The sequence below is a fragment of the Eleutherodactylus coqui genome, chromosome 1 (genome assembly GCF_035609145.1).
Source record: "Eleutherodactylus coqui strain aEleCoq1 chromosome 1, aEleCoq1.hap1, whole genome shotgun sequence".
Classification (NCBI taxonomy): Eukaryota; Metazoa; Chordata; class Amphibia; order Anura; family Eleutherodactylidae; genus Eleutherodactylus; species Eleutherodactylus coqui.
Window position 1 is genome coordinate 152,498,582 of NC_089837.1, and position 19,209 is coordinate 152,517,790.

At 42.7% G+C, this 19,209-nt stretch overlaps 1 protein-coding gene across 2 annotated transcripts in view; it reads left to right on the forward strand.

The window, feature by feature from the left end:
• The window catches only part of LOC136626962 (probable cation-transporting ATPase 13A4), a 119,301-nt gene that overhangs the window by 66,455 nt on the left and 33,637 nt on the right, over positions 1–19,209 (forward strand). The window contains exons 12-18 of one of the 2 annotated variants that reach the window (XM_066601919.1): positions 5,542–5,730; positions 6,303–6,364; positions 8,142–8,292; positions 12,774–12,863; positions 13,997–14,153; positions 14,798–14,915; positions 15,098–15,222. In XM_066601919.1, the coding sequence (XP_066458016.1) occupies positions 5,542–5,730; positions 6,303–6,364; positions 8,142–8,292; positions 12,774–12,863; positions 13,997–14,153; positions 14,798–14,915; positions 15,098–15,222 (892 nt within the window). The remainder of the gene's footprint in view (positions 1–5,541; positions 5,731–6,302; positions 6,365–8,141; positions 8,293–12,773; positions 12,864–13,996; positions 14,154–14,797; positions 14,916–15,097; positions 15,223–19,209) is intronic. The other variant, XM_066601927.1, reaches the window with a different exon arrangement.

The following is a 19,209-nucleotide window of genomic DNA, read 5'->3' on the forward strand; positions in this document are numbered from 1 at the left end:
CGGTTAGGTTTAGGGTTAGTGTTTAGGGTTAGGGTTGGGGTTAGGGTTAAGCTTTAGGGTTAAGGTTTAGGATTAGTGTTTAGGGTTAGGTTTAGGGTTGGGGTTAGGGTTAGGTTTAGTTAACCCTAACCCTAAACCTAACCCTAAACCTAACCCCGTGCTGCTTAAGTGGAGTGTGTAGTACACGGCTGCTTAACTGTACTGTGTAGTGCACACGGCTGCTGCAGGCAATCCGCGTGCACGCTGTGTAGTCACATGTGCCGATTCCAGCCAGCTGATTGGGTGAATCGGCCGCGCTGGAGAACTGCGGCAGAATGTGTTAATATGCCTGCTGCTGTCACATGGAGGAGAAGTGGACCGGGCCCTGGGGTAAGTGTATATATGTGTGTGTGTGTGTGTGTGTGTGTGTGTGTGTGTGTGTGTGTGTGTGTGTATCTGTCTGTCTGTCTGTCTCCCTCCTTCATCTATCTATCTATCGCTGGTATAAGTTATACATCTCCCTGGATTTACTGTATTTATTTGCACCCTTTACACACAATTAAAAAAAGCATTAAAAACATGCAGTTTTTGATTGTGCCTGCAGCTCCTTAATAACGTATGTGGTCTTTAAATACTGCATGCAGGTTTTTTATGAGTTTTCCTTTATTGTGGTTCTAAAGTGCAACAAAAACATGAACCCTCACCCCCCAAGGCCACTCTCACACGTGTTCAGAAAACGCATTTTGAAATCGTGGCATTTTTACCGGAATTTCAAGCAGCATTTTCGAACACAGGTTACAGCGTTTGACTGCGCTTTTTAATGCACCCCATCATTGTGATATGTGATGAGGTGTGTTGAAAACCACGAAAACGCAAAAATAGAACAGGCAGCTCTCGAAAATCACAGCGTTAGAAACACCATGTTCGAGCGCAGATTTGAGTAACTTCATTAAAATCTATGGGAGTGTTGTACCGCGGTTAGTACGGCACTCGGGACACCGCGCTAATAGCAGTGGAAAGCGGTGTGTGTGAGAGTGGCCTGCGGGGCTACAAACAAATTTTTATGTTCAGGAAATGCGTCATGTTTGGAAAAATTACGCCAAGGGGCAGATCATGTATGCAGCACGATCTAGGTATGGATACAGGGGAGTGTGGGGTGGATGCCCAGGGGGGGGGGGGGGGGGGGGGGCACCGAGCTGAACTTTTGCACCCGGGCCCCTGAGCCCTTAGGTACACCCCTGGCTTCATATATTGTTCCACACTCATATTCTCACCTTGACTCCTCATCTTTTTCCCACTTATGGATGAAATTAATTTTGGCTCAACTGCTTTCCAAGTCCATAATGATGGACAATCCCCTGGCTATTACCCTCAGAAATAGTCACAAAAATGACTCTGTGACAGCTGTGACAGAGGATTTCTTCATAGTGTCCAGTGACAACATTGTCATAGTGTCCAGTGACAAGGGGACTCCCCGCGGAGATGAAGAAATCCTCTGGCATAGCTGTGAGAGCTGTGGAAGAGGAGCACGAAGTTCTCCATTGAATTCAATGGAGCCGGCTCCATTAAATGTAATGGGCTGCCAGCAAGCCCTGCAGTGATTTTCGGGGAAGGGCTTAAAATATAAGCCCTTCCCTGAAAATCAACCCTAAAATGTGTAAAAAATATATGTATACTCACCTCTCCGCAGCTGCCGGGACTCAGACATCCAGACGGGTCTTCTTCCTGCACTGCTCTAAAGTGCTTTCAGCGACTGGGATTTCAAATCTCTGCCTGCTGAAAGTGCTGCCTCTAATTGGGCACTGTGACCAGTCAGAGGCAGCTCTCAGCTGTCATTTAATAGCTGAGTGCTGCCTTTGATTGGTCACAGTGCTCAGCCCATCAGAGGCAGTTCTTTCAGCAGCAGGGATTTTAAACCCCCACCTGCTGAAAGCACTTCACAGCAGTTCAGGGAGAAGACCTGGCTGGTTGCACCTGAGCCCTGGCAGCTGCGGAGAGGTGAGTATATATATATTTTTTATTTTTACACATTTTAGGGATGATTTTTCAGGGAAGGGCTTATATTTAAAGCCCTTCCCCGAAAAATCACTGCATTCAAGGGGAGAACATTGCGCTCCTGTGCCACAGCTGTCACAGCTGTGCCAGAGGATCGTGATCTTCACTGTATGTTCTTAACAGGGTCAGCACTGCTGCCGCCGGCCCCATTGAGCACAGGGTTTCACATCCAAAAAAGACGGATGCCACAGTTACCTGCGTTTTAAAATCTGCTGCCATATATTTACCGCTGCGCATTTTTCTGTGCAGGTAAATATCAGGCATATGACCGCTGCCATTGAAAAGCATTGGTTATTAATAGATGTGGATCGCAAACGCAAGTAACATGCACACTTAAAAACGCCCATTTGACTGAGCCCTAACAGTAAGATTGCCCATGTTGCCAATAGCAACCAATTACAACGCAGCTTTCATTTCTTTAGCTGCTGAGGTAAAATGGTAGAAGGAAAGCTGCGTTGTGATTGGTTGCTATGGCCAATCTTTCTCTCAAACAGTTTTGTTAAATGAGGCCTGAAATGTTTTATTCTACTGTGCAGACAAAATGGCTGCCAACGAAGACAGTAGATCATTTTGAGTCCTTGATTTTCATGTCTACCAGTCTGTTATTAGTGTGCAACGTCATTTTCTAACAAAGTTTGGTGAAGATCCACCCAGTGGGCACACAATTCGTCTGACAAGCATGAGCAGCTCTGGAGGTCTCCTCCGTAAATTGCAGTCACTTCCATGCAGTGCAGCCTCCTGTCTAATGCTTATCAGGCACCATCTTGATGCTGAGATTTTTGCTTCCACTTTCACAACAATCCCATAATGCATTGTCACAACAGTAAATGAGCAGCTAGAGACTGTACTATCTATGCTTATGGTAAGCACAATGTCATTACATTCTGTATTAGCATAAATAATCTACAGACAATAAGTATGCAGTCAGGAGGATGAACTGTGATCTCCTCTATTCTACCTGTGTGACAGGAGCTGTGTGATCATAATCAGTAACTGTGATAGGAGGGTCTGTATCTCCTATCTAAGCAGTTTCTGCAATCACAAAGCAATTAGGCTGACTGAGAAACTGACTAGAAGCTTAACACATAACACCAAGTAAATCTGAGTTGGTCAGAATTGAGATGACATGACCATTTGAGGCAAAGGACTCCAGGAGTTTCAGATAGAAATGAACAACTAACCAAGATAACACTAGTCAACTTATATATACTGGGGTAAAAGCTACATAATGAATGAAAAAAAAATCCTTTTGTCCTCAGGAAAGATACACCAGTGGTGTTTAGCAGAGCAGCTTACTCCCCTCTCCCCACTGAGAATACATGCATGCATGGCTGAGCCAGCATGCATGTGTATATGGGGGACGGGACAGATGTAATTGTTGGCCAATCAAGCTATGTAAAGTATTTGGCCAACTTTAGTGCCAGCATGTCACCTACTTTTAGCACTATAGGCTAGGTGTATGGGCTAAAGGTAGGTGACCCCAGGGATGTGTTATACTTACCTTCCCCAGACTCCAGTCTTCCCTAGACTTCCAGTTTCAGTGCTGAGAGCCACCGTTGCAGTCCATTGAGCGGCGCTGCTAAGTACTCCACCCAATATAAAATTAGAACAGATGGACTACTTAGCATGGTGCTCAATGCATTAAGCAGCAACTTTCAGCGCTGACTCCGTGGGAACAACAGGTGTAGTAAGTATAACATTTAGGCTTTGTTCCCACGAGCATATATTCTCAGCCGTTTTCACGGCCATCCGACTTACACTACGATCTTAGCAGTAAAAACTCATGAACCGGTGCTCAAATGCAAAGTTTGTGTTACGATCGTGTGGGCAAAACTAAACACGGGGCCCATATGATCATGACCCAAAGGAGGACTAGGTATGCACACGGGTTTCACCAGGGTCACACGGTTTTCTGGCAATCTGACCCTGTGCTATGAGGGACATTGTCCCAATAAGGGCAGCCCAGCGGTCTTCGGATCTGACCCCTAGCTGATCCGAGGAGCCACGCACCAGAACAGGACACATGACAGGGACTGAACAACAGGACACACAGAGCCAGAATACACAGCATACAGCAGCCAAAATGCAACCACTAGTAACAGATAGGAAGCTGAATATAAATACCAGGTATTAGTTGACATTTTGTACAAATCATGAAAGCTAGCGGGCCACTTCACAGCTCCTGGGTATACCGCTAGTCCCTACACTAAACAGGAGTCCAGCAGCACCAGACACAGTTCACACAGCAAGCTGCAACAGGACAGGACATAGATCACAGGTCACACAGCAAGCTGACACAAAACTGACAGAATATAATCGAACAAATGGACATGAACCAGCAGCACAGGGCACAAATCACACAGCAAACTTCAACAAACAAGGATTCATGACTGCTCACCTTGAACACCAGACAGAGACTGACCAGGAGCTGGGTTTATATGTGAGCACAGACCCAGGAGATTGGCTATGAGGAAGTACCACACCCAGCCAGCTCAATCAATTAACCCTGTGAGGGCTGTGCTGTTAGGAAGCTTAGAACTACAGATCCCAGCAGCACACGTAACAGTTTGTGTGCCCGTTCAGACAGCATTGGCCCTGGCGCATATACGCCGTGGCTGCCATGCCGTTGAGCCTTCCCCTTCCCTCCCCCTCGGCGGCTCACCTCCTCTCTCCTCCCCTCTGGCTGATTGCAATTGGAGGGGCCGGGGCTAAGTGGTGACCCATCCCTCCTCCTCCCATTGCTGGCTACAGACAAGTTTCGGGGAAGGGGTGGGAGCTTAGCTCCGCCCCTTGTCCATGGCTTCGCTCCGCCCCTTCCCATTGCAATTAGCCGGGGTAGAAGAGAGAAGAGGAAGGGAGTTTAGCAGTCACACTTTTACATCACGGGAATACGGCCATGTGATCTGATGCATTAGAAACCAATGCATCAGATCACAGCATATATCGGCCACCCTGAAAATGGCGGGTCGATATACGCTCGTGGGAAAGAAGCCTTACATTGTCAGAGTCATTGGGTCACCTACTTACAGCCCATAAATTTAGTTTATAGGGCTAAAAGTAGGTGACAGATTCTCTTTAAAGCAGTGCTGTTTTCTGAATCCCAGCTCTCACAAAAAACATAAATGATCTAAAACATGAAATACACACTAATATACTGTGTTCTTCGTCCATATTGTACATATTGTGCATCTCCTTGCGTATAACGTGCACATTTTCGCACCCCCGATAAACTTCTATGGGGACTTTTGGTGCAACAAATGCGTGGAAAAACGGCGGTCATGAGTGAACCTATTGAAATCAATGGGTATTGTCCCTGCGTATTGCAAGTACAACATTTGCGCACGCAATACAGTCATGTGAACCCACCCTAATGCTAGTATTTTTCAACCTGTCTTTATTACCATCTTCATTGCTTGTGTGCCATTAGATTTAATGTTTTTGGACCTTACTATAGAATTACTATGTACTACTCTATAAAAAGTAACAATGGAACGGTTTACATTCTAGGCATCCGTACGAGATATTGTTGTCAAATCATTACTTGCAGTCACCGCTGCAATACCTCCTGTGCTTCCTGCTGCAGTAGCAACAGCCATCATGTATGCTCAAAAACGGCTCAAGAAGAAAAAGATATTTTGCCTCAGTCCTGAAAGAATCAACGTGTGTGGGAGAATAAATCTAGTCTGTTTTGATAAGGTAAGAGTTACTTTTGTGCCAGTTTTCTTATGTAAAAAAAAGTTGCACAATTTTGTGCAAGTCATACTTGCACAAAAATGTGCAATTTTTTAAAATCTTTCTGTGCCCTATTTGCCATGTTTATAAAAGCAGATGGGGCTTAGCCAAAAAGGGAGGGGGTGTTTTCTTATGGCCCAAGACACATACCAGAATTTATAAAAGGAACTTCTGTAAAGTATCATAGTTGGCGTATGTTTCACATTTTGGTGCACAGACTAGCCAAATATGCAGCAAATACATAAGAAGCATGCACCTCTTTATAAGTTTGGCGCACATCACCCCGAGGACTTAGATCAGTGATGCCAGTGTGAATACATTTCACCCTTGTGATTCAATTCTTCATTATTTTCAAGATTTCCTTGCTGTCAATTAATTTGCTGTCAATTAATGAAAATATCCTTATTTGAGGAACTGTGTATACATAAGACTTCTCATATCTGAGGAATTGGTTCAATGTAGCATACACTCCAGGTTAATAGTGTAACCTACATAAATCTGTACAACCCTTTGAGCGTTGCATTACTGTTTTTCAGACAGGCACTTTAACTGAAGATGGCCTTGATTTGTGGGGAGTAGTTCCATCAATTGATAGCAGGTAATTATCTTTATTTTCCACTGTATAAATAACCTTTGCAGTAAAACTATGGAGTGCAGTTCCCTAACTTTCACTGGCTTCCTGTATATACCTCACTCTCTATATAGTTTATAAATCTGTGCTACGCTTCTGAATAGGGCTTGTAAAATGCACATACTGGAAAAAAACATGTCATTCGGATCTACAGAACAGATGTTTAATCAAATAATTCTCTGCAATAAATCAGCTGGGTGTGAACATAACCTTATGGGAGCATAAAGTCCTGAAAACATAAGATTGCAGATTCATTTGGCAACTTTAAAGCGACCCTCCAGTTCTGGAAAAACAAAGATGGCTGCATCGGCTTCTCTGGCTACCTGATGTACACTGTGCATTAGTTTGCATCATCAGTTTAAAGGTGGCGTCACACGAGCGTATTTTTTGAGTGGAAAAATCCTGCATGCAATACACAAAGAATAGAACCCATTGATTTCATTGGGTTTATTCTCATTTCTTTTTTTTGCATGCGGTTCACGCAGGTGCTAAATAATAGGGCCAGCTCTATGTTGTGCACATTTGCGCACTAAAGAGTCCCATAGAAGTCTATGGGAGGTGCACAATGCACACATATGTACGCATAGATATGCGCAAAACGCACGCACACCTTGTTTGGCTTAATAGGGCGATTCCCCCGCCCTTGTTAACTAGGGTGTCTGCACAAATATGCATAACGCAAAGCACACTTGTTCTCTGCACAAAAAAGCGAGCATATTCTGCAATACACTCGTGTGATGCCGCTCTAAAACAGTAAACCTGCTGTGATTAACCAGCGCTGTCCACATGTCCAGTTAAAACAGCATATAGTTAGACTACCGATGCATACTATGGACACTGTGCATCAGGTAATCAGAGATGCGCTGTGCCCATCTTTGTGTGTCTAGGCCCTGAGGGTCACCTTAACCTCTTAAAGAGAACCTATACATTCTGAGAATAACCCATTCCTAATTTCATCAAATTCTCATAAAATTCTGTGAGGCTCGCACAGAAATAGGACATGCCACGACTTGTTTACTGCACGAGTTTTCATGCGGTCAAATCGTGGCTGTCTATATAGGATTGCATTATCTAATGCAAATCCTATGGCAGCGGGCATGGGCGAAAATTCTGCAGGAAATCCCGCCGCAGAATTTCCGGCTGTGTGCAGGAGGCCTAATGTTTGTTCTTCCTTCTCCGTCTTTCTACCCTGCTAGTGGAGAAGGAGAAAAATAAGAATGCGAAGAAGATTAAGGAGGAGGAGGAGAAGTCGTAGTAGTATAAGTAGGGCTGGAAGGAGAAGGAAAAGGAGAAAATGAAGAATATGATTAAGGAGAATAAGAAAATCTTCTACTTTTTCTTCTCCTTCTTCATTTTCTCCTCTTCCTCCAGAGAAGAAGAAGCAGGAGGAGGAAGAAGGAAGGAGCTAGGTAGCTCAGTGGCTAGCACTATTGCCTTGTAGCGCTGGGGTTCTAGGTTCATGGCTGATTATGGACAACATCTGCATGGAGTTGAAATGCTTTCTTTGTGTTTATTATTCTTATTCTTCTCTATCTTCTCCTCCTCTGGAAAAGAAAGAGGCGTATGAGCGAAAAGCTAGTATCAGTAGAGCACTGTGAAGTGATATTTAAGCTTGATCTTGCATTTTCATATTAGTATGAATGCGACTATTTTATTGCTAATTAAAATTGTATTCCTCTGGATATTCACTTTGACAATAATATGATGTCATGTGATCAGCTTACTCTGTTTTTCTTTATTTGAGATTTCAGAAAGTTCATATGTTTACAAATGGAAATAATATGCCCTGGTGCCCACTTCTAGCTGCGATGACATGCTGCCACTCATTGATCATTTTGGATGGGAAAATACAAGGAGATCCAATGGACCTTAAGATGTTTGAAGGCACAAATTGGGTAATGCTGCCATCTAATGGTAAAATACAGCATACAGCTATCCAGTTTTTTTCTCTTCGTTTTTTAATATTTTCATGACAGCAAATATACTGCATTGTGTAATATTATAAGACCACAAAGTAAAAAGGCGGATATTTTATTTAAGTTTATGCAAAATACATATAAGAGGTGTCTGACTACACTAAGAAGCAATTACAACCACTAAAGGTAGAATTGTGTCACCCATTCTATCTTTATAAAAAGACCAACAAGGAAATCAACAAAAAAGCAACAAGAAAAATCTTTATTAAGGCCGCGGTCAGAGGAGCGTGTTTTTTATGCGCCTATGTGTGCAAAGAAAATGTGCTCCACGCATTAGCGCAAAAAGCGCGAACTGGCAAAGTTTCATATGTACAGCGCATGAGACTTTGCCCGTCCACTGGAGCAGCTGTGCTTGGAGAAGCGCAGTTGCTCCATGAAGGGCCTCTAATCACTGAACACTCTGGCAGCAGTGATAGCAATGTCTCAGTGTACAGTGATGATGGGACTCCCTGCAGGGACGAAAGAATCCCCTGCCACACTGTCACAGCTGTGGCAGAGGAGGCAATGCCATCCCACTGCTTTTAATGGGGCCAGCACTGCTGGCGCCCCATTGAAAGCAATGGGATGAAGGTAACCCCCGCAGGGATTTTCGGGGAAGGGCTTGAAATATAAACCCTTCCCTTAAAATAAGCCCCAGGTGCTTTAAAAAAAAAAAAAACATCACCTCTCTGGTGCTGTCAGGGCTCCGGCGCGTCTTCTCTCCGGCTCCCCTGCACTGTCCTAAAGCATTTTCTTCTGGCCGGGAATTAAAAATCCCCGCCTCCTGAAAGCGCTGCCTCTGATTGGCTAAGTGCTGTGACCAATCAGAGGCAGTGCTCAGCTGTCATGCAATGAATGACTGAGCGCTGCTTCTGATTGGTCACATTCCCCTGTAGTGACAGCAGTCACTGGTAGAGCTGATCAGGGTCTGGCAGCTCTGCTGTTGCAGGAGGCAACCAGGGCTATGTGCTTGTCGGGTCACGTAGCGGATCTAACACTTCCACTTTTACTCCTAGGTATGTAGCTCTTGTTGAGCGCTATGTAGCCAGAAAAAACGCTTCTCCCTTCTCCTCCTGGTTCTTACCTGTGTCTCACAGCTGACAACGAGACCTGAAGCATGACTGCAGGAGCAGAGTTTTTAATCCCGCGCTGTATTTTTACTATCGGAATTAAAGCGCAGGAACAAGCGCCATATATTTACCATGCTTGGTCCTTAAGGGGTTAAGATGGGAATAACCTTTTAAATCAACCTTAGGCTTTATTCCCACGAGCGCATATACGCCACGTTTTCATGCCCGGGCGCATATACGGTACCCATGTGAAGCATTAGCTTCCAATGCTGTAAATACGCCGGCAGCGTGCAAAATAGAACATATATGTGGCCAGGGCATATTTGCTCAGCTAAAAGATAGTTCTGAAACTATTTTTTGGCCCATATACGCCGGCGGGTCCTATAGACTCCTATGGGAGCAGGGAAAGAGAATGGAGGGGGCGGCATTTTTGCAGCGTCCAACGCTGCGAAAAGCATACTAGTTCCTCTATATAGGCACTGGAATGCATCCTGAGGATTTTGGTAGAGCGTGGGTTTTCCGGGATGTGGCATATTTTTCCGTATTTTTTGTGTGAATAGATGAGAAAATGCTGGCTGTGATCCCGGAAAAATTCAGGCACTTATATGGAGCAGGCGTGAAAACGTAAAAACGCTGTCGGCGTATTTACGCTCGTGGGAAAAGGCCTTAGCAACAAAACATATAATAGCAAGAGGTACATTGATAAATCAAAGGCGACAAATGTAGCTTTAATTAAAGGTGCATTTAGAAGGAACGATTATTATTTAAATTGTTTGGTCTAAACGCGACTAAATAACGAATGAAAATCGTTCGCTTGTCATTCAGTTTCTACAGGACTAAAAATCATCGTTGGCTCATTTACTTGTTGTTCTCTTTAAACACTTCTTGTTTAGTGTTTCACATAGGGAATACGAAACCCTGAACGAGAAGTGAACGATGAATCTGCCTGTCTAAACAGGCTGCGCGAACGAGCTGGTGATGATGTGACCAGCATGTCCGCTCGAGGAAACAGGAATTGTGTAGTATAAAAGGAGCATTAGGCCTGCTTCACACGAGCACTTTTGTGCAGGTTTTTGCATGCTGGAAGCACAACCATTAAAACCTCTTAGGTTTTAATGTGTTCACTCACATTGGTCGATTTCCTGCAGGCATTTTCGCCGCCGATTATTTTTGTGGGCTCAATAGGGGTTTATGGGTGTGCACAAATGTGCGTTTGTTTGCACAAAATTGCTCTCGGAACTGCACAATTTTGTGGTGTTAATTACTAACTCTGGTGACTTAATTTGGCTGGCCCGCTTACTCATCAGAATGCCCAATGTGAACAAGGCCGGCAACACAGAAAAGGATACTTACCTGCGCAGGAACGCTCGCAAGAATATGTGATTGGGCTCCATTCAGAGCGCAATTATGTCACGGTCTTGTGAAGGAAGCCTTAATATTGACACTGCTGAAAAGAAAAATAGCAAGTAAGTTAAAGAAAAGTAGATGATCAACAGTGGGTTTTGCTTAAACGTCTCATTAAGGCCAGCTTCATACAGGTGTAAGTGGAATTAAGTGCACATTTGCAAAATAGGCATTGCGTTTTTGCCTGTGCGTGTGTATTTTACTGTATTTTTTGCGCACGGATGCCCTGCCTATTTGCGCACACAAAAGAACAATCGGGTATGCTCTCATTGATTTCAATGTGCAATTAAATTTAGTTAGCTTAATATGTGCTATATCTATGCGCAAGACCCATAAAAATAGAACATTCTGCGTATTTCAATGAGCGCACAAAACACGCTCATGTGAATGAACCCATTGAAATCGATATTATGTTGCAAAATTTGCACATGTAATCAGTGAAAATACACCCGTGTGAATAAGCCGTGGCTAAGATCAACTGTATAGGGACTTTTTACGTTTTGGTGGCAATATTAATGAAAGAGGTAATACCATCTAAAAATTCCCCGTTCCTGTTGCATTAATAACAATAATCATCATAATCATTATCTTGATTTATATAGCACCAACATATTGGATCCTAGTCCATTCTATATCCTTTGGTCATCAGCACTTTCTGACAGCTGACAGCCACTGGCAACGATTGTGGCCATATACTATATAGATGGCATGGTCAAAGGTGACTGTACATTTAAGCAGCCAGTTAGCGGAGAAACTCCCTCTGCGGCCCCCACAATGCAGGTATGGGGTGCTCAAGGTTTAGCATGGCAGCGTGGGCTTCAGTGAAGGCTTCCATTGCTGCCATGCATAAATGCCTATTAAATATGTTATTTTTACAGCGCTGTAGATGCCATAAAAACTAAGCTATCCTCCCCCCCCCCCAAAAAAAAAAATGGTGCAATTCCTTTTTTTCCATTTCACACCACATAAAAAATCTTTTACAGTTTTTCCACTACGTTGCATGGTACATTAAATGGTACCATTAAAAAATACAACTCTTTCAGCAAAAAAACAAGCCCTCATATGGTTCTTAGAATGTTAGAATAATAAAAAAAGAAAAAACAACTGCAGATATTTTAAGGAAAAAAAGTAGCTGTTCCAAACTGTCACTACATATTACATCATCAACATACATGTACTATAATTATGTAATTGACCCACCCTTACACTAAGGGCTTATTCACATGGGCGTACATTGGCCAGGTTTTCACACCCTCCGATATACGCTGCCCCTCTAATGCATTGGCTGACAATGTATCAGTGCACAGGGGCGTATTTCCATGGCTTAAAAGCGCTCGATTCCTATGAAGGCCAATGCTAGCTGCTGGAGAAGGGAGCCTACGCTAGCTGTTAAACTCCCTCCCCTTTCTCTTCTCCTCTCTACCCCTTGCCGCTGTTTGCAATGGGAGGGATGGGGGGAGAGCTAAGCTTCATCCCGCTCTGCCCCCTCCCATTGCTAGATACGGAAAAGGGGTGGGGAGGGGTGGGAGCTTAGCTCCACCCTCATCCCGCCCCCTCTCATTGCAAACCACCATAGGGTAGGAGAGAGGAGGTGAGCCAGTGAGAGGGAGGGAATCGGGAATGTCTCCCCAGGCCCTATAGCATTGCGGCCTAGGCGTATATGCGCTGGGCCCTTTGCCGTTCAGACGCTTTTATGGCACTAGCGGGCGCACGTGAAAGGCTTAGGGACATGTAAATGGGCCCTAGCCTTTCCTATGCATCCAGCGGCACCTCCACAGCTTCACTTTATCAGTTGTTTTATGTAAATCTTTTGATTCTTTGTGAAGTAGGTTCTATTTTCTGCTAATCATTGTGGAACTGTCATGCATTTACATTGCTGACCTTCTGGTATATACAGTACTTTTTCATACATTACATAGTTAACATTTTATTGAATGCTTTTAATAGGAAATTGACCAAGACTGTCAAGTAGACAGAAATGAAAATTTTTCAAGAAAACATCATCTTATTGTGAAGCCTGGAAGTTCTTCTAATACAGTAAGTAGGATAAACCAATACTTACAATAATACAATTTCTAACATCCATTTAAAGGAATTTTATTTTTTCTTTTAGACTGAGTTTTTTTTAAAATGCTTGCATTTCCATTAGAGGAGTAGGACTATATGAGTATATCAAACGTTACAATTTAGAGGACCATAGCACTCTCCCTTTCCTTTTTGTGCACACACAAAAAAATGATAATCGTTGAATCCACCTCATAATTATAAACATTTTTGCAATTATACTTATTAAAATTTTTATATCCCCAGCACCAATGTTAGAATAGCGCCACCTGCTGTTTTTATTAAAGAGCCTCTCTGTGTCCAGTCCACCTCAGTAAATGTTTCAAGGTGCTCACACTACTCAGTCTTGCTTCTCTGCAGTAAGATTGCTTGACTCTCTTATGACTTGCTCACCATGTCTTCTGACATCAGAGAAGATGCAGCAACTTCAGAAGCAGCCACTCACCACACCAGGGATCACTCCACATACTCAATGAAACAGAGAGATGAGCAAGACTGAGCATGTAGAACAATTACTGAGATGGACACAGAAGAGGCAGCAGCATTCTAACATTAGTTATCTATTCTTTAGGGCTGATTTACATGAGCGTATATCGGCCGGTATTTTCCAGCTGGCCGATATACGCTTCCATCTGAGCAGTTCCACCCTTCCCTCCCCCTTACCGGCTCTCTGCCTCTCTCCTCCACTCCAGCTCTTTGCTAATAGTGTGGGCAGGATGGGGGCGGAGCTAAGATTAGATGGAAGCGTATATCGTCCGGCCGTGAAAACAGCAGCTGATATACTCTCGTGTAAGTAAGCCCGGTGTATATGCGCTGGGTCCCATGCCATCTGAATGGGCGCCCATTCACGAACTTCTACGGCCCAGATGGTAGCGTATATTGGTTGGTCGAAAAAAAAACGCCGGCTGATATACGCTTATGTAAATAAGCCCTTATACTGTATATTCCATCATGTGAATAGGAAGAGGGAGGTGGCAATATGGAGATATATTTAGATGGATATATGTATGTAAATTTAGTAATAGACAATATTTTGAGCTACATTTCCTACTTATTTTCTTAAAACTGTTCTTTTTATTTTGCTGGATTGTAATATTTTTTGGTAGATTACAGTGGATGGGCTTATTATACTACAACAACTTCCATTTTCCTCAAGCCTCCAGCGCATGTCTGTTATATCCCAAGTTGTAGGAAGTGAGGAACACTTGGTTTTCATGAAGGGAGCGCCTGAAATGGTAACAAACTTTTGCAGCCCTAAATCAGGTAATGATTATCATTTGATAAGATAGCTAGCTAAATGGATGGATGGATAGGTAGATAGGTAAGTAGATGGATATGAGATAGATAGATAGATAGATAGATAAATAGATAGATAGATAAAAAGCAACTAAAATAAGTGTTGCATTTATTTTTCTGATCTGTCTGGTTAGTGGATGACATTACATTTAGTGAATTGGTGAAAACTGATAGATCAGCCAGACCTCTAGAATCAGAAACACTATCTTTTCTCCGTAGGGAGAGCACCTAGATGGTAAGTGAGGAGACTCAAAAGGCCATCCATGCTCCTCTGGGTAATATGCAAATAAGGGAGACGGAATAATACCTCCACAGTGCCACCTATTGGAAGGCAGCATTCCTTTAAGCCAAAGTTACAGTCTTTATACAAGCTTTGTAAAAATGACTGGGAATTAAAAGCAAAGCCAAACTTCATGCACAGACAGCTGATTCAGGGTATTTGCCCTTCATCAGTGCAGGGTGTAACAGGCAATAAGGTGAGGGGTGCAGGCATGCAAAAATGTGTTTTCACTGGAGTTGCTCTGTAATAAATATTAAAATATAAATAAAAAAAATAACAGTGTGACTGTGAAAAAATGATTAGGAATACTAACATTTGTTTCTTTTCCCAGTCCCTGAAAACTTTTCCTGTGAGCTTCAATTATATACTCTCCAGGGATTCAGAGTGATAGGTCTAGCATATAAAACTATACAATGTCCAAAAGATCTGAATACAGAAAGCTACTCAAGGTAATATCTTATAGGAATCACAAAATGCATTTCTTTCAAGTACTGCAAACTGGACATTTTGTTTCTACATAGATTAATATAAAATATATTTGGAGGACTTTTAATAGCATAAAGTTTTTAATTGCATCAAATTACTATGTACTCTTGAATTTCTCATGTTATAAATGTCCATTTTATTTAAGGGAGGAGGTGGAATCAGACCTTGTATTTCTAGGTCTTTTGATACTTGAAAATAGGTTGAAACCAGAAACCCAACCAGCGTTAATGGAGATGAACAATGCATTAATCCGCACTGTTATGATTACAGGTACAGTATATACCATATAATGTCCACTATTTCCAAAAAGAGCTTCTAATCTCATTCATCAGTATACAGCATAGGAAAGGGTGTTCTCAGTGGGAGAAATAAACAGAAGAAAGTGTCTGTACTTTATGGTTTTCTTGTTAGAACGTCTCATCAAATTCAGCTGGTAATGAATCTTGATGTATCACATCCTGGATTTCAAATGGTTACAGCCACTAAAGGAAGTTATAACATGCCAATTTGGTGTAACAATGGGAACCCTAGGTATGAAGACTTGTTGTTATTATTATAATTAAGCTTAACATTCCAGCCTGTAGACAGATTACAGCACTTTACACATATAAAACTATCACTGAAATTAAAAATAAGCTGAAGACTTTAAGCACGAAAAAAAAAAAAAACACATTTGAAAAGAAAACTTTTACAAATACACTTTTTATGACAATAAATAATATACACATATTTGGTATTACCTTTCCACAGGATAGGAGCAGAGATGAGCGAGCACGCTCGGATAAGGCAGTTACTCGAGCGAGCATCACTCTTCTCGAGTAACTGCATTCTCATCCGAGCAGGCTCGGGGGGTGGCGGGGGTGAGCGGGTGGGAGCCGGGTGAGAGTGAGAGAGATCTCTCTCGCTACCCCCGGCCGCCTCCCCAAGCCTGCTCGGATAAGAATGCAGTTACTCGAGAAGAGTGATGCTCGCTCGAGTAACTGGCTTATCGGAGCGTGCTCGCTCATCTCTAGATAGGAAATATATGTATGATCGCAATACATGTTTCTCCAGTACTTATAATGGTAAAAGTCACATCGCATCGCACTCACACATGCCATGCGAGTGCGATGTAGTTTTTGTTTCCCACAGGAAATAATGGGTGATATCACTAAAAAATAGGGCATACTGCAATTTTTCCTTCTTGCAGCATCACTGCAGGAGAAATATCCCACATGTAAATAGACCCATTGTAAATACTGGGATCTATTTCCATGAGAGTTTTGTGCGTCTCTCAACACTCAAAACTCGCACGATAAAATCAGCCATGTAAATATAGTCTAAGGGTGAAGGCTGTTTTTCTTTATCATAGGCTTTTCAATGGAGAGGCAGAACGCATGCGTGAACAGTGCTCCGGAATGTGGGCTCGGAACCTAATATTCTTTGGAGGACTCAACAATGGGGACTCCAGCCATCATACACTGTTGCTCATTAATTTCAATATACTACCCAAATAATCGATTTTTCAGACATTAACAAAAGATGCTGCAGTAGTTTGTGATAAATGTGGAGGTATTTAGGCAAATAAACATGTTTTGTACTCATAAACATTGTGTACAAATGAATTGAGTCTTGATTTCATTAATTTTTTTTCTCACAGCAAAGTATCCACCCTTAGCAGCAATCACAGATGTGCAAAATTGGGGCATTCTATTGGTTCATTTGTCTATAGTTTTGGCTCCAATCAGGGGTGTAACTTGAAGCTCCTGGGCCCCAATGCAAAACCTGTAACAGTCCCCCCAACTATAATGCTTTATTCATGGTACTGGGCTCCCTATATGGAGAAGAGAGGCCTTATGGGCCCCCTAAGGCTCCTGGGTCCGGGTACAACCGCATGCCCTATAGTTACGCCCTTGGCTTCATGTGATTTTGGGTCCAAACTTACACACCTCAAACACACCAGCCCAGATAATCTGAAAGGAGTTCAATTAGATTGCAGCCGGTGTGGCCAAACCATGTTCTTCTGTACCTACACTACCGTTCAAAAGTTTGGGGTCACGTTGAAATGTCCTTATTTTTGAAGGAAAAGCACTGTACTTTTCAATGAAGATAACTTTAAACTAGTCCTAACTTTAAACAAATGCACTCTATACATTGCTAATGTGGTAAATGACTATTCTAGCTGCAAATGCCTGTTTTTTTGTGCAAAATCTACAAAGGTGAATAGAGGCCCATTTCCAGCAACTATCACTCCAGTGTTCTAATGGTACAATGTGTTTGCTCATTGGCTCAGAAGGCTAATTGATGATTAGAAAACCCTTGTGCAATCATGTTCACACATCTGAAAACAGTCTAGCTCTTTACAGAAGCTACAAAACTGACCTTCCTGTGAGCAGATTGAGTTTCTGGAGCATCACATTTGTGGGGTCAATTAAACGCTCAAAATGGCCAGAAAAAGAGAACTTTCATCTGAAACTCGACAGTCTATTCTTGTTCTTAGAAATGAAGGCTATTCCATGCGAGAAATTGCTAAGAAATTGAAGATTTCCTACAACGGTGTGTACTACTCCCTTCAGAGGACAGCACAAACAGGCTCTAACCAGAGTAGAAAAAGAAGTGGGAGGCCGCGTTGCACAACTAAGCAAGAAGATAAGCACATTAGAGTCTCTAGTTTGAGAAACAGACGCCTCACAGGTACCCAACTGGCATCTTCATTAAATAGTACCCGCAAAACACCAGTGTCAACATCTACAGTGAAGAGGCGGCTGCGGGATTTTGGGCTTCAGGGCAGTGGGCAAAGAAAAAGCCATATCTGAGACTGGCCAATAAAAGAAAAAGATTAAGATGGGCAAAAGAACACAGACATTGGACAGAGGAAGACTGGAAAAAAGTGTTGTGGACGGATGAATCCAAGTTTGAGGTGTTTGGATCACAAAGAAGAACGTTTGTGAGACGCAGAACAAATGAAAAGATGCTGGAAGAATGCCTGACGCCATCTGTTAAGCATGGTGAAGGTAATGTGATGGTCTGGGGTTGCTTTGGTGCTGGTAAGGTGGGAGATTTGTACAGGGTAAAAGGGATTCTGAATAAGGAAGGCTATCACTCCATTTTGCAACGCCATGCCATACCCAGTGGACAGCGCTTGATTGGAACCAATTTCATCCTACAACAGGACAATGACCCTAAACACACCTCCAAATTGTGCAAGAACTATTTACAGCAGAAGCAGGCAGCTGGTATTCTATCGGTAATGGAGTGGCCAGCGCAGTCACCAGATCTGAACCCCATTGAGCTGTTGTGGGAGCAGCTTGACCGTATGGTACGCCAGAAGTGCCCATCCAACCAATCCAACTTGTGGGAGATGCTTCTAGAAGCGTGGGGTGCAATTTCACAAGCTTACCTCAACAAATTAACAGCTAGAATGTCAAAGGTGTGCAATGCTGTAATTGCTGCAAAAGGAGGATTCTTTGACGAAAGCAAAGTTTGATGTAAAAACAATGTTATTTCAAATACAAATCATTATTTCTAACCTTGTCAATGTCTTGACTCTATTTTCTATTCATTTCACAACGCATGGTGGTGAATAAGTGTGACTTTTCATGGAAAACACAAAATTGTTTGGGTGACCCCAAACTTTTGAACGGTAGTGTATTTTGTTCTTTTGACTGAAAATACATTTTGCAAAGACAGAAGGTATGTTTTCAGTCACTATCTTGCTGTAGTTTGAAACCATGACCAATAAGACAGATATCAGTCATGATTTCTTCAAATTTCTAGTAAGTCAGCAACTGAACTAACTCCAAAACATCTCCAAATCAAAATGCAACCTCCTCCATGCTTGACTGTGGGCTGAATGCAAGCAGAAAGCATGCACTCACCCTCATGATTGTGGTCGATCATGTGCACTTTTGTTTTCACCGTATTTATTGAGGGTACACTGCATTCCACCAAGAGAAAGCCTCTCCAAGTGAGCAAAGAAACTATGGTAGATCACTGTTCGACTGATAACTCCTTTTTTGGAGCTGTTTAAAGGGGTATTCCAGTTAGTGCCCAAAAAGAACAGGGGAGCCATGCCCATCCAGCAGGCACAGACGGTACATACTCTAGCTAATGCTGTATATATGTATTATGGGATTGTTTTGAAACTGAAAGCAAAATTTAAACCATCAAGATGGTGCCTGATAAGCATCAGATAGGAGGTTGTACTGCATGGAGACGGCTGCAATAAACAGAGGAGATGTCTAGAGTGTGACAGGCAATCAGGTGAGGTGGGGAAGG